This window comes from Theropithecus gelada, chromosome 20, assembly GCF_003255815.1.
Source record: "Theropithecus gelada isolate Dixy chromosome 20, Tgel_1.0, whole genome shotgun sequence".
Taxonomy (NCBI): Eukaryota; Metazoa; Chordata; class Mammalia; order Primates; family Cercopithecidae; genus Theropithecus; species Theropithecus gelada.
The window spans coordinates 48,831,593-48,847,531 of record NC_037688.1 but is presented as its reverse complement, the minus strand read 5'-3'; the positions used below and the strand labels follow the sequence as shown (position 1 = coordinate 48,847,531).

The window sequence follows — 15,939 nt, the reverse complement described above, 5'->3', positions numbered from 1 at the left end:
GGTTTGTCTTGCATTAGCAGAGTGAATTCAGGCCGAACTCAGGCAAAACTGCACCTCTGTAGATGCAGTTTCCCCATGTTAGATTTGGGTTTAGGAATAGGAAATATCCCTGCCCCCATCTACTTTACAACATCATGGTAAAGATCAAATATGAAAGGGACATGGAGTTAACATTTTTTTTAAAGTATTTTTTGTTCAGGAAAAATCCTCAATAAATTTTCTAACAAAAATTACTTTTAATATATACATATATATATATTGAGACAAGAGTTTCGCTCTGTCACCCAGGCTGGAGTGCAGTGGTGCGATCTCGGCTCACTGCATCCTCCACCTCCCAGGCTTAAGCGATTCTCTTGCTTCAGCCTACGAGTAGCTGGGACCACCGGCACACACCACCACGCCCAGCTAATTTTTGTATTTTTGGCAAAGACGGGGTTTCGCCATGTTGACCAACCTGGTCAGCATTCTACAGACAACCTCATGTCCCACCATACTACTCTCAGTTTCTATTTGTTTTGTTTTTTAACTGAGACAGGTTCTTGCTCTGTTGCCCAGGCTGGAGTGCAGTGGTGGGATCATGGCTCACTGCAGCCTCTACCTCCCTGGCTCAAGCGATCCTTCAACCTCAGCCACCTGAGTAGCTGGGACTACAGGCGCATGCCACCACACCCAGCTAATTTTGTTGTTGTAGAGAGGTGGTCTCACTATGTTTCCCAGGCCAGTCTTGAACTCCTGTCCTCAAACGATCTTCCTACCTTGGCTTCCTACAGTGTTGGGATTACAGGCGTGAACCACCTAGCCCAGCCAGTTTCTGTTATTCTAATGCTTTTTTATTGCCTTTACTTTCTTGTGAAGAAAAATTACCCGAGGTGAGAGGATCACTTGAGCCCAGAGGTTTGAGACTAGCCTGGGAAAGATGACAAGACCCCATCTCTCTAAAAAAACACAGCCTGGAGTATAGCGGTACAATCTCAGCTCACTGCAACCTCTGCCTCCTGGGTTCAAGTGATTCTCCTGCCTTAGCCTCCCGAGTAGCTGGGACGACAGGCGCCCTCCACAATGCCTGGCTAATTTTTGTATTTTTAGTAGAGACTGGGTTTCACCATGTTGACCAGGCTGGTCTTGACCTCATGACCTGAAGTGATCTGCCAGCCTCGGCCTCCCAAAGTGCTAGGACTGCAGACATGAGCCACCGCACCCAGCCAAAAAAAAATTTTTTTTAATTAACTGGGTGTGCTGATGTGCACCTGTAGTCCCAGCTACTTGGGAAGCTGAGCTGAGGCAGGAGGATCATTGGAGGCCAGCAATTCGAGGCTGCAGTCAGCTGTGATTGCATCACGTCACCCAGCCTGGGTGACAGAGTGAGACCCTGTCTCAAAAACCCGCACAGACACCTTTACTCCCCCAAACCCCACTTATTCACTCTGATGGCACACGGGTGATGAGCTCCTGCATGTCAGGCACTGTGCTAAGTACCTGGGCACCTGTTTCCCCACATGCATGGGCTTTACATATGTATTTGCACACACCTTACGCATATAACCATGTGTAACCCCCATGGATTCAGATGATACATCCACTTACCCTTAAAAACACTCCATTCACGCCCCTCACTTTATCTGTTTATCCTGGTCCCTGATTGTCCTTTCTCCATTTTCTGTTTCTGTTTCTCTATCATCTTATGGCAGGCAACGTGAAGATGGTGAGGCTTGTGAAACAGCACAATTTTGAGGCAGATTCTGGCATATTACTTCACGTTTATCTTTAAAACAGACCTCCCTCTTCCAGGCAAGAGCTCTGGGTTTCTCCGGGGAAAGGGTGGAAGAGGGACACAGGGTTGGGTGGGTGAACAGGAGTGGCCTTAGTTCGGTCAGGTTGCTCAGTTGCTCAAAGACCGTGGACTGCAGACTCTCCCTTTCTCCCCAGGGCCCAGTTTTTTCCCTTTCAAAACCTGCTCTCTACCTGCGAGATGGCTCACATCTCTAATCCCAACACTTTGGGAGGCTGAGGCAGGAGGATGGAATGAGGCCAGGAGTTTGAGACCAGCCTGGGCAACATAATGAAACTTCATCCCTACAAAAAAATTTTTTTTCAATTAGTCAGACATGGTGGCATGTGCTTGTAGTCCCAGCTACTCAGAAGGCTGAAGCGGGAGGATTGCTTGAGCCCAGGAGGTCAAGGCTGCAATGAACTATGATTGCGCTACTGCACTCCAGCCTGGGTGCCAGAGTGTCTCAAAAAAAAAAAAAAAAAAAAAAAATTGGGTAGATGTGGTGGCTCACGCCTGTAATCCCAGCACTCTGGGAGGCTGAGGCAGGCAGATCACTTGAGGTGAGGAGCACAAGATCAGCCTGGCCAACACGGTAAAACTCTGTCTCTACCAAAAATACAAAAATGAGCCAAGCATGGTGGTGTGTGCCTGTAGTCCCAGCTACTCAGGAGACTAAGGCAGGAGAATTGCTTGAACCCGGGAGGTGGAGGTTGCAGTGAGCCGAGATGGCACCACTGCACTCCAGCCTGGGCGACAGAGCGAAACTCCATCTCAGAAAAAAAAAAAAGATTGAAAACAACAAAAAAACCTGTTCTCAAGCAAGATGTGAAACTCCTTCGAAGACCCCAGAAGTAAAACATAAAAATTAAAGGACCTCTGCTCTGAAGAGGACACTAGAAACAGCAAAATGTGGTAGAAAGGGCTCAGGGAGTCAAGGACACGTTCAGGTTTCTCTAAAGACAGGTCCAAGCGGGAGGCTCAAGTCCACACTTCCTGGAGGAGGAAATCACTTTCTGGTGAAGCCAAGAGGAGGTGGCAGCCTTATCATTCAGGAAACCTTTGTGCCCGCCTCCACTGGAGCCCTCAGGTATCTGAGGCAGCCGCGTGGATGTCCAGGGGAAGGAGGCATTGAGGTGCTGAGGAGAAAGCAGTTCTTTAAGTTTCAGAGGACACCATGCTGGCCTGGGCTTCCTGGGTGGCTGAGAGCAACTCAGCCTCAGCCCCAAAGAAGGTCCTGGGGCATCCAGCTAACACACAGGTGGGCAGTTTCTTAATTTCCAGTCTCTCCCCAAGAAACTTACACATGAGTTCACTCTACCAGATAAAAGGAGGACGAAGAGACTAACCTAGCTGGAGACCATGAGAAAGCACGCGGTGTTAAAGAGAGATCGGAACTTTATTGAGACTGATGAAATCAGAAATGAAAGAACACTGGAAAGGTTCAGCCACTGTCCAGGCAGACATCCTTCCAGACACTCCTCTTGGGGGAATCTCTGGATCCTTAAGTTTCCCCCAGTTGCTAATCCCCCACCCCAAAGAGTCAGAATTCTGCTTAAAGCCCCTCCACGGAGCTGGCCAGAAACCAGACACTGAATATCTGTGCGGGACTGATGGGCAGGCCTGTGAGCAGCAGAGACAAGAGAAGTCGGAGAAGGAACACGAAAAGGAAAACAGATACCTGACGAAAAGAAAAGCCCAAGGCAGGGAGAGCACGCTGATAACGTAGCCCCCTGAAAATATAAATATTGCATGAATGTATTAGCCTCATCCCAGCCATTTCCCCCAAAGCAGTGGTGACATCAACAGCTATGACAATGCCCACACAGTTGTGCGTGTTTTTTTGTTTTTGTTTTTCCCCTGACTACACAGAAAAACAGATCTGCCAAAGCAGCTCACAGCATGGAGGAGCAGGCAGGGGAAAGTGGGAGGGCCCATCCCCCAAGAGGGCAGACGGTACAGAGATGAGGTGAGGGGTTCTGGGGTTTGCGGAGGGTGGTTAATGAGAAGCGGGACAGATTCCATCTCATCAGCCCCTATCACAGGCTCCATAGATGCCCCTTGCAGAACTTACTTTTCTTTCTGGTCGACTTGTTCCTTGGAAACATTGTCCTGAGTGCCCTGGAACCTCGGGTGTTCTTGTGGAAGGTTCCAGGCCCTCCACAAAGCCAAACGCAACGGCCCCTGTGACAGCATGCACCAGACTGATAACGATTCTAAGAACCAGGAATTCCTAACTCAAGGTTCTCTGCGTAGACCTAACCTGACCGCGAACTGGCTTACACTGCCTGACCTCGGAGTGCCTCTCCCTCTGCCTGCCTTTCCACTGTCCTTCTGCTCCAGGATGACTTCCTGGTGCTGAGCTGGTGCATCCTGACTCCTGCCTTGTGGGTAAGGCCCCCAGGACAGCTTGTTCCCAAGAGAAGCGGCTGGCTGTGCACAAAGGAGTCCCTCGAGGCAGCCCAGGCTGGGTCTCCTGGGCGTGCACAGACAGTGCACCATGCACATTTCACCATCCAAAGGCTGCTTCTTCCCTGCGGGGCCTGCTCCCCTGCTCCCCACCACCTGCTGCAGAGCCGTGCATGCTATAGCCTTGCAAGACTGTTACAAGCTCTCTACTCCCTCGAGTCTATGTGATCTCCCTAATATCTCTTGGCCAACATACACACATATTCACACTCATCGGTACTGAAGGCCCTGGCTTTCCTGCGGTGTGTTCAGTGGACATCTGCGTCAAGGTCAGGCGGGAAGGTCAATGTTAAGCCTTGGTGGCCGCCGACATGAGTGGCTGGTGCTGGTTCTGACTCCTAGGAAATTGCTCCGAGTTTTAAGTGTTGATGCATCAGGGAACGGAGAAGAAAGGAAAGGAAAAGCCGTGATGTGGAAACTGCGAAGGAGCAACTCTGCTGCTGAGTGTTTCCACAGGGGAGTCGTGGAACAGCCTCCTCTGAAATTTGGGAGAGGCTGGCGGCCTAAGGAAAAGGAGCAAGGTCTCCACTGTCCTCTCTGAAACCCAGCGCCTTTGGGATCTGAGTTTTCCAAGACATGCAATAGACAAAGACACACTGCAAACCAATTAACCCTCTGAGCCCTTCCACGACCTTCACTAAAGTGACTTCCAAGAGTAAATTACCTGGATACACCAACCAGCCCCCTCCTCCTGGGGATCGTGCCCCTGAGCCAAGCTGGCTTTGAGGAACACACCAGAGAAGTGGCAGTGGGGGAGGCAGATCCCCGTCCTTCCTGGGAACTCCTGTTCTTACTTGTCTAGTGTCCTAAACCACTGCCCCACCCCTTGAGGAAACCAGGAGCAAGTCCTGGGGATTGGCTCAAAACCCAGGTGGAGGCCGGGTGCGGCAGCTCATGCCTGTAATCCCAGCACTTTGGAAGGCCGAGGCATGTGGATCACTTGAGGTCAGGAGTTTGAGGCCAGCCTGGGCAACATGGTGAAGCCCCATTTCTACTAAAAATACAAACATTAGCTGGGCGTGGTAGTAGGCCTATAATCTCAGCTACTAGGGAGCTCGAGGCAGGAGAATCGCTTGAACCCAGGAGGCGGAGGTTGCAGTGAGCTGAGATGGCGCCACTGCGCTCCAGCTTGGACGACAGAGCGAGACTCCGTTTCAAAAAAAACAAAAACAAACCCAGGTATATTCAGACCCAAGAGATTGTTCACTGTTGAAAATCAGCCCAAAGTTAAGAGGCAGCCAAGGGAACAAACGCGAGACTGTGGGTGTGGAAAGAAGCCAAAAGGGACCTGACAATCTCTACGACTCAGGCCTTCGCTGTTTTCCCAGCTCCCAGGGGACAAGGAATTTCAGCTGCTTTTCGCTTTTTTGACCCTCACTGATTGAAGACACACTACAATTTAGCTGCTCTCTGTCCTTCCAAGACAGGACCCAGGAAAAGCAGGTGGAGGCTGACTTGCCTCAGTCAGGCCTCCTCATTGAAGCGACAAGACAAGCACGCTAGAATTCACAGTTTCCACTCTCCTCCCTAGACCCACGCACCTGCCCCGACCCCTGGCCTCAATGAACTCCCAAATCTCCACTATGTAATAATTCCTGCCACTGTGGCTCAAAGGGTTAATAAACCGGGACTTCTCAGACAGGACACAAGCTCATTCACCAACAGGAACCCAAGAACCGCTATACCACCTAGTGCTTCCTGTAGCGATTTTTTGGGGTTTCGCTACACCCTGTTTTGTCACAGTTGAGAGCACCTGGATTCTTCCCTAGCCCGAGGCTACCCAGGAGGCCCGGAAGCTCCTGAGTGATGGCCCGCTCAATCTTCTCCAGAAAGCAACCTCCCATGTAGGAGCACTGCTGGGAGAGCAGTTTGAAACTGGAAATGGGATTGATGCCAAAGAAGTCCTTATAGGCCTCACGGTTGGGAAGGTCAAATTTGCTGACATTGGTCTTTGCCAGGATGGTCTTGAAGATGTAGAATTTATCAGGATCTTCCACAATGTCCTTAAAGACCAGTTCTCCATCACTGAAGAAGGTCATTTTGTCCTTGTAAGTCTGCAGGTAGCGGTCAACCAGGAGGGCGTGGATGCGGACCCGGATGGCGTGCTGGCGGATGAAGGCAATCTTGTTCTCCAATCTGTTCTCGATCACCTGATTCAGGTCTTCCAGGAGGGAGATCTCTTCTTGGAGGAACAGTTCCTGATGGGTGTCTGGCTTATACTCTTGTGGCCAGAAGGAGCTGACGTAAACCCTTGGGGGCTCTGTGACATTGATGAGAGGGGCCAGGCTCCAGAAGAGGGCCCCGTAAACCCGCATGAGCATTTGGGTGGCCAGATTGTCAGCCTTGTTCAGGATGATCCTTATCTGGGACTCACGCCCCTTCAACTGGCGGAAGAGCATCTCCAGCTCCAGACCCACATCCAGCTTGGTTGGGTCAAAGACGACAAAGATGAGGTCAGCTCTGTCGATGAACCACTGGCACACGTCGTTGAAGGGATACCCTTTGGGAGACAGAAGCGAGAAGTCAAACTGAGTAGACCTCCCTCAAAGCCCGCACACCTCCTTTCAGAACTGAACCATTCTGGGGGTTGAAGGAAGGAACAGCACTATGGATTTTCTGGGTGTCTAAAGACTATTAAAAAGTCAATGATATAACCTGTCCCTTGCCAACCTTCAACTAAGAACAACCTGATCCTTGTTTTTCTTGTTGGTTTGTTTTTTGAGACAGGGTCTCACTCTGTTGCCCAGGTTGGAGTGCAGTGGCATGATTACAGCTCACTGCAGCCTCAACCTCCCGGGTTTAAGAATCCTCCCACCTCAGCCTCCCAAAGTGCTGGGGTTATAGGCATGAGCCAACACATCCCACCTGATCATTGTTTTAATCTACTGTGAAATCCAAGTTTCCAAGAAAGCTAAATACCTGTTCAAAATGGAGATTGTCCTATTGCCTAAAAGGACCTGGGGCTATGGCAAAGATGCTGAGGGAGAGAAATGAGGAATTAGAAGAACATGAAAGAATGAATGCATTATTTAGGGGGAAGGAGTGTGGGCTTGGCCTTGAGACCTGGACTAGAATTTGAACTTTGCCCCTGGCCTGCTGTATATTAAATGCCTCTAAGCTCTACTTTTTTAGCTCCAAAATGACAAGAACAATATCAACATCTGAGCTGATATAAAGATTACCATGTTGCTGTAAATATAGGAGAGCACCTAAAATTCCAGTCATACAGCTGGTGCAGAATACATTTTAATTCCATTAGCTTCTTATTTCCTAGTTTTCTTTGCAAATAAGAAAACTGAGGAGATGAGGACTAACTATCTTAAAAACATTGAAATCTTTTTTTTTACAATAATGTATAAAATTATCCAATGTGTAGTAGGGGTACAATTTACTATTATAATTATTAACATTATTAATATTACTAATACTACTATGAATGTTGTTATACCATAATAATATAATTAAATATACTATAATATTACTAATATTACTACTATTATTAATTGCTTCTAATATTACTGCTAATATCATTACTACAGGATCTATTTATAACCACAATTGGAGTTGTAACCATAAACTGAGATCCACCGTCTGGTCACATATTCCCACACTGCTATGTTCAGGACTCTCTGCAGATAGCCTTGCCTCATGGCAGGACTCAGTGGTCTACTCCACAGCCGCATGCCTGGTAGCATCTGGCTTCTAGTCTTGTGGCCTGGTTGTCAGCCTTGTTCATTAAATACATTCACACTGTTGTACAACCATCACCGCTATCCCTCTTTGGAACTTATTCATCTTCCCAAATTGAAAACTCTGTACCCATTTAACAGTCACAGCCCATCTCCCCTTCCCCCGAGCCCCTGGTTAAAACCACTCCGGTTTCTGTCTTTCTGATTTTGCCTACTCTCATGTAAGTGAAGTCAGACAGGCCCAAAGTAGCGTTTCCCTGCTACCTGAGGGCAAGTAGGGCTTTGAAGAAGCCTGCTAAAGCCTTATGGGGAAGCAAGCCTGGAAAAGCAGAAACCGGGAATAGGAAGAGTTGAAGGTCAGGTTCAACCTACAGCAGGCCCAGGAGCACCAGACCCAATTTAGCCAGAAGTCAAATATACTGTTACTGCGATCCAATTAGTCCAGGCCCTTGGCTACACAGGACAGACGGGGCCTCCCAGAGACAACTGAGCCCCAGCTTAAACCTCTCAGAGCTGCTTGCAGAGAGGACTAGGCCCCTACTTTGGAAAATATTGCCGTCTCCAAACCAAATCAGTCCTCGGGAAGGTAGGAGGACCAGGCACTCCAAAACCCAAGTGGCATCGCAGTGATGACAAGAAGGGGTGGAAGTTAAGAATGCCTCTCCTGGTTGTGGGCAACACTGGGCACACGTCCTCTCTCTGCCTGCCTACCACCCACTGTCAAAAGTCGTTTTCTTTTCTTTCTTTCTTCCTTTTTTTTTTTTTTTTTTGAGACAGAGTCTTGCTGTGTCACCAAGGCTGGAGTACAGTGGCATGACCACAGCTCACTACAGCCTTGACCTCCTGGGCTCAAGCAATCCTCGCAACTCAGCCTCCCAAGTAGCTGGGACTACAGACATGTGCCACCATGCCAGCCTAATTTTTATAGTTTTTGTAGAGGCAGGGTTTTACCATGTTGTCCAAGCTGGTCTAGAACACCTGGGCTCAAGTGATCCATCTGCCTTGGCCTCCCGGAGTGCTGCGATTACAGGTGTCAGCCACTGTGCCCAGCCCTATTTATTGATTTATTTATATGAGATAGGGTCTCACTCTTGCCCAGGCTGGAGTGCAGTGGCATGATTACGGCTCACTGCAGCCTCAACCTCCTTGGCTCAAGCAATATTCCCATCTCAGCCTCCCGGGTAGCTAGGACCACAGGCACATGCCACCATGCCTGACTAATCTTTTAAATTTTTTTATAGAGATGGAGTCTCACTATGTTGCTCAGGCTGGTCTTGAACCCCTGGCCTCAAGGGATCCTCTGTATTGGCCTCCCAAAGAGCCAGGATCACAGGCATGAGCCACCATGCCTGGCCAAAAATAATTTTTTGAAACAGAGCTTACACTGTTCAGAAATGAGGGCTAAATTACCTCTTTCTTGCTGCTTGCGGTTCTCGATGATGCCTGGTGTGTCCACAAAAGTGACCCTCTCCAGAAGTTTGTGGGGAACCTCAATGCCAATCAGCTTCTCTAGGAAATTCTGGCCAAACTTCTCAAGGGGTGAGAAGGAGCGGGCGCTGTCAGCAGCCATGACGATGCCCTCGATGGTTTTCAGCTTGGGCCCGTGCATGAGGACCGTGAACTCAGAGGTGGTGGGTTCGGCGCCTGGCACACGGGGTGAGAGGTGAAGGAATACATGATCTCTGTGAAACAGACCTACTGAGAAGCATGTGTATATGCTGGGTGTCACAGGGAGACTTTTGCAACAGAATTGCATATGTTGGCTAAGCTATTGGGGCTTTATTTTAATTGTGGTAAAACATATATAACATAACAGTTACCTTTTTTTTGAGATGGAGTCTTGCTCTGTCACCCAGGCTGGAAAGCAGTGGTGCAATCTCAGCTCACTGCAGCCTCCATCTCCTGGGTTCAAGCGATTCTCCCACTGGTCTGGAACTTCTGACCTCAAATGATCTGCCCACCTTGGCATCCCAAAGTACTGAGATTACAGGTGAGGACCACCACACCCAGCTAATTTTTTGTATTTTTAGTAGAGACAGGGTTTCACAATGTTGGCCAGGCTGGTCTTGAACTCCTGACCTCAGGTGACCTCCTGCCTCGGCTTCCCAACATGCTGGGATTACAGGCATAGAGTCACCGTGCCCAGCCTTTTTCTTTATCTTTCTTTTTTTTTTTTTTTTGTGAGACAGAGTCGCGCTTTGTCGCCCAGGCTGGAGTGCAATGGCGTGATCTCGGCTCACTGCAAGCTCCGCCTCCCAGGTTCATGTCATTCTCCTCCCTCAGCCTCCCCAGTAGCTGGGACTACGGGCACCTGCCACCATGCCCAGTGAATTTTTTTGTATTTTTAGTAGAGATGGGATTTCACTGTGTTCGCCACGATGGTCTCCATCTGACCTCGTGATCCACCTGCCTTGGTCTCCCAAAGTGCTGGGATTACAGGCATGAACCACCGCACTCGGCCCTCAGATTTTGTAGTGGCATAACTTTCCTTTTTTCTCTCTTTTTTTTTTTTTTTTTTTTTTTGAGATGGAGTCTCGCTCTGTCACCCAGGCTGGAGTGCAGTAGCGCAATCTCAGCTCACTACAATCTCTGCCTCCTAGGTTCAAGCAATTCTCATGTCTCAGCCTCCCGAGTAGCTGGGATTACAGGCATGTGTCACCACACTTGGCTAATTTTCGTATTTTTTTAGTAGAGGCGGGGTTTTTGCCATGTTGGCCAGGCTGGTCTCAAACTGATGGCCTCAAGTGATCCACTGCCTTGGCCTCCCAAAGTGCTGGTATCACAGGCATGAGTCTTCATGCCCGGCCAGTGATTTAACTTTTCATGGTGCTTTTACACCATGAAAACATAGCATTCAAATCCCAACAATCACACAAGAAGATTGATTACCTGTATAGAGCTGATAGCGAGTATTTTCCAGTCCAAGGAGGTAGTTTATCATGGTAGATTTACCAACACTCCACGGTCCCAGGAACAGCACCATGGGCTTGGAGGTAATCTCTCCGTCTGTGGGCAACAGGAAGTAGAAATGGAATAAATCCAACAAAAGTTCAGACACAGGGTATGGCACCGTACTCCAAAGCATCTCACCATCCATCCAATTGAGTTGTGGAATTTTCCATGAATCAGATGTGTGTAGCCCCCAGTGGCACTTCTCTTGCTACGTAAGTGCGATCACCCAGTAAAAAGACACAGAAGTCACTTTTGGGCCTTGCTCAGATCCTTGGCACATCTGCCCCCACCAGAAGAAGTATCTCCGTGAATTCAACGAACCCTGACTTGGAACTCACTCTGGGTTAGGTCTCCTGGTTAAATCTGGAGGAGAAAAGCTTATAGAAAAAGGAGGACAGAGCTTCCACATGGAGAGAATCTGGGTTGAGAATGGAGGATGGATGTGGAGCAGCTTGTATAATCTTGGGTGATCTGGACTCAGACCCTACCTGTTTCCAGCCTCTGCAGCTTTCCTCTCCTCCAACGTGGGGATCCCCAAACTCCCAATACAGCCTAATCCTGGGCTTCAGGGCCAGTCTCTCTCTCTTTCTCTCCTCTTTTGCTTATGAGGGTCTCCGTTGCCCAGGCTGAAATGCAGTGGTGTAATTGTACCCCACTATGATGACTGGGCTCAAGCAATCCTCCCACTTCAGCCTCCCAAGTAGTAGCTGGGACTACAGGCATGTGCCCTATGCCCAGCTACTTTTTACATTTTTTTGTAGAGACGGGGTCTTGCAGCATTGCTCAGGCTGGTCTCAAACTTCTGGGCTCAAGCAATCCTCCCACCTTGGCTTCCCAAAGTGCTGGGATTACAGGTGTGAGCCATTGCACTAACCCTCTTCTAGGGCCACGCTCAAACACTAGCCTCTAAAGTCCATGACAAATTTGCCAGTGCCCAAAACCAAACAATGAACTGGCAATTCTTGGGTCCTGCATCCAATGTCCTTCCGAAGGCCATGTTGGGGAGATGACCCAGCCAAGGGCCACTCCAGGTGGGTCCCTAAGAGGAAAATAGAATGTTCTAGTGCTTTCAAATCCAGCGGCCAGCGAGGGGAGGGGAGAGGCTTTCGGCGTGGGGTGTGGTCAATCTTATTACAGATTTTCAGGCCTCAGCTCTTTCAGCTCTTCTCTGGACTACAGCACAGAGGGTCAGCCCTGCATAATTCAGCACCGAAGTTCTCCAGACTTGTCTCCCTGAGGCCAGCAGGTCGCCCGAAAAACACTAGGCACTCCCCTTTTGTTTCATTTATTTGTTATGATTTTAATTTATTTAATCTCTTGTTCAAAGATCAGGAATATAAAATGGTAAACAGTGAAAAGTTTCCCATCTCCGTCCCAGTCTGCCTCAGCCCTCACACCCCCTGGAATAGGTAACCACTGCTGATTTCTTACATGTTATTTTAGACATTTCAATGCATATGTAAGCAATATTAGTAGCTATCACATTCCCCATCTTTTCTTTTCTTTTTTTTTTTTTTTTTTTTTGAGACAGGGTCTCACTCCGTTGCTCAGGCCAGAGTGCAGTGGTGTGATCATAGCTCATGTAGCCTCGACCTCCCAGGCTCAAGCGATGCCCCCACCTCAGCCTCCTGAGTAGCTGAGACTTCAGGCATGTACCACCAAGCCCAGCTCATTTTTGTATTTAGAGTAGAGATGGGGTCTTGCCATGTTGCCTAGGCTGGTCTCCAACTCCTGGGTTCAAGAGATCCACCCACCTCGGCCTCCCAAAGTGCTACTATTACAGGCATGAGCCCGGCACCCAGCACTTCCCCATTTTTTTTTTTCTTTTTTTTTTTTTGAGACACAGTCTTGCTCTGTTGCCCAGGCTAAAGTGCAGTGGCACAATCTCAGCTCACTGCAGCCTCCGCCTCCTGGGTTTAAGCCATTCTTCTGCCTTAACCTCCCAAGCAGCTGGAACTACAGGTGCATGACACCATGCCTGGCTAATTTTTGTATTTTTAGTAGAGATGGGGTTTTACCATGTTGGCCAGGCTGGTCTCGAACTCTTGACCTCAAGTGATCCACCTGCCTCGGCCTCCCAAAGTGCTGGGATTACAGGCGTGAGCTCCCACACCCGGCCCCTATCTTTTTACAGAGAGTGCTGCCATGTGCTTCCTCTTCTGTATCTTGCTTTCGGATGTTCTGGTCTTCCTTCTCTGAGGCTAAAGCTCAGTCCTAACCAGGTGGAGTCTTATACAGGGCAGGCACACGTACATTGCCTGAAAGCAACACCATGGCACTGCCCCATCCCTTCCTGCCTGTGAATACACAGGAGACACTTACATCTCTGTGGAAGTCATGCCCTGGCTGAGGGCCAGGAAGGGATAAGGAGGCTGAGAGGGTGGCAGGAGTCCCAAGTTACAGCCACAGAGATGTTACAGTCTCTTAACACCGGCCCAGGTGACGACAAGGAGAGCCCTAGATGTTCCTGTTCTCTGAGACAAGCCACAAACAGGGCCCTTTCCTGGTGCTGTGGTTTCGGCTCCTCACAGCAGGGGGCACCGCTGGCCTACGTAGGAGGTGGGAGGTGAGCCTGGGAGAGGTTACAAGGAAGCTGGCCAGAGACTAGGAGTTAGGAGCCAAGCCCAGAAGGCGAGCGCAGGGGCCAGGAAGCAGGCCCGCCCTGCAGAGCGCCATGCCCTGGGGACACCGGAGCTCCTGGCCCCTGCTGCTGTCCACATAAGTTTCCTGGGAGGGCCAAGCCTCTGGGTCTTAGGGCCAAGAGAGGAAGAGAAAGCCTTTGGGAGGCTCTGTAAGCTCACACCAATGGCTGTGCGTCCGCTCCAAAGGGGCGATAACTGGCTCCTAGACTATGAAAAACAGTGTAGGCAGCTGTGGAACGGGGTATTCCCTGCTTCCAGCTGTGTGATCCTGGGTAACCCAGCACGTCTCTGGGCCTCAGGTTCCCCTCTGTAGACAGGAAGAACACAAACCCTATTATACCCTGGCCACTTACAGCCATCTGGAGCATCAAACGAGATCACATAGAAACAGCCAGATTAACACAGGGAAAGACTTGTAATCTCATTCACAAAACAATAAGATACCATTGCTAAATTTTTAAAAGATGAGTAACTTTTTTTTTTTTTGAGACGGAATCTTGCTCTGTCACCAGGCTGGAGTGCAGTGGTGCAGTCTTGGCTCACTGTAACCTCCACCTCCTGGGTTGAAGCGATTCTTCTGCCTCAGCCTCCCAAGTAGCTGGGATCACAGGCAGGCACGCGCCACCATGCCTGGCTAATTTTTGTATTTTTAGTAGAGGTGGGGTTTCACCACATTGGCCAGGCTTGTCTTGAACTCCTGACCTCGTGATCCGCCCACCTCGGCCTCCCAAAGTGCTGGGATTACAGGCATGAGCCACCGCGCCCGAACCAAAGATGAGTAACATTTTTAAATGGCATTGCGGTTGGGAAACAAGGACTCTCATCTACTGTTATTGTGAGTACAAATTGGTATCATGGGAGACAATATGGTAACAACTAGCAAAATGTTTAATTGCAGTGTTCCAATTTTTTTTTTTTTTTTTGGTGGGGGGACAGGGTCCCACTCTGTCGCCCAGGCTGGAGTGCACTGGTGCAATCTCAGCTTACTGCAACCTGCAAACTCTGCCTCCCAGGCTCAAATGATCCTCCTGCCTCAGCCTCCCAAGTAGCTGGGACCACAGGCACATGCCACCATGTCCAGCTATTTTTTATTTTTTTAAGAGGGAGTCTTGCTCTGTCACCCAGGCTGGAGTGCAGTGGCACAATCTCAGCTCACTGCAACCTCTGCCTCCTCAGTTCAAGTGATTCTCGTGCCTCAGTCTCCCCAGTAGCTGGGATTATAGGCACCCACCACCAGACCCAGCCAATTTTTGTATTTTTAGTAGAGACAGGGTTTTGCCATGTTGGCCAGGCTGGTCTCAAACTCCGGCCTCAAGTGATCTGCTCGCCTCAGCCTCCCAAAGTGCTGGGACTATAGGTGTGAGCCACCGTGCCTGGCCATAGGATTATTTTTAAAAGTGCTATGAGCCATCGCGCTGTGCCCCAATTTTTCTGTGTGTTTTTTGTTTGTTTTGAGATGGAGTCTTGCTCTGCTGCCCAGGCTGGAGTGCAGTGGCAGGATCTTGGCTCACTGCAACCTCTGCCTCCCGGGTTCAAGCAATTCTCCTGCCTCACCCTCCTAAGTAGCTGGGATTACAGCCGCCCGCCACCACGCCCGGCTAATTTTTGTATTTTTGGTTTCATTGGTCAGGCTGTTCTCGAACTCCTGACCTCGTGATCTGCCCGCCTCAGCCTCCCAAAGTGCGGGGATTACAGGCGTGAGCCACCATGCCCGCCCCTAATTTTTGTATTTTTTGTAGAGACAGGGTCTCACTATGTTGCCCAGGTTGATCTCAAACTCCTGGGCCCAAGCCATCCTCCCATCTCTGCCTCCCAAAGCACTGGGATTACAGGCGTGAGCCACCGGGAAGGTGCTGGTTTTCCAGAGCATGGCATGGTCACGCAGGGGAAGAGCACACAGCCGTCAGAGGGAAGGAGGGAGGTCTCCACACACACACACAGCTCATGTAACAGGATCCCATGTTTGTAAAAACAAAAAATGACATCCATCTATGTGTTCACACATGAAGAGGAAATGCCTGGAAGTCTTCACTATAACAATGGGTTTCTCTGGGAGTCGAATTAAAGAAGTTGGAGGTCAAGAATAGAATTTTTATTTTTCGACATATACTATTCTGCATTATTTGAATTTTTCGCAACAAGTGTGTCTTATTTTTATTATTTTGAAAACCAATTTTGTAAAGAATCCAGGCCCAAAGGAAGCAGAGAGGAAGGGCAATAGGAGGAGGGGAAGGAACGGAGTGATTAGAGGACTCAGGCACCACCTGTGAGTAGACAGGGGGCATCTGTGGCTCTCCAGCACAGGAGGGATCGAAATTGGCGTCATTGCCCTTGAAAACTCAAATGTGCATGACTGAAGCATAAAGGCTTAAAACCAAAATGCATCTGTAACACCCTGGGAAAGCATGGGCTCTGCTGG

At 49.3% G+C, this 15,939-nt stretch overlaps 1 protein-coding gene across 1 annotated transcript in view; it reads right to left on the bottom strand.

The window, feature by feature from the left end:
* Positions 1-3,148: 3,148 nt before the first annotated feature.
* Positions 3,149-15,939, bottom strand: part of SRL (sarcalumenin) — a 55,437-nt gene continuing 42,646 nt past the window's right edge. The window contains exons 5-7 of the mRNA XM_025370837.1: positions 10,816-10,932; positions 9,337-9,570; positions 3,149-6,737 (exon numbers count right to left, since the gene is read on the bottom strand). Of these exons, the coding sequence (XP_025226622.1) occupies positions 5,926-6,737; positions 9,337-9,570; positions 10,816-10,932 (1,163 nt within the window). The 3' untranslated portion in view covers positions 3,149-5,925. The remainder of the gene's footprint in view (positions 6,738-9,336; positions 9,571-10,815; positions 10,933-15,939) is intronic.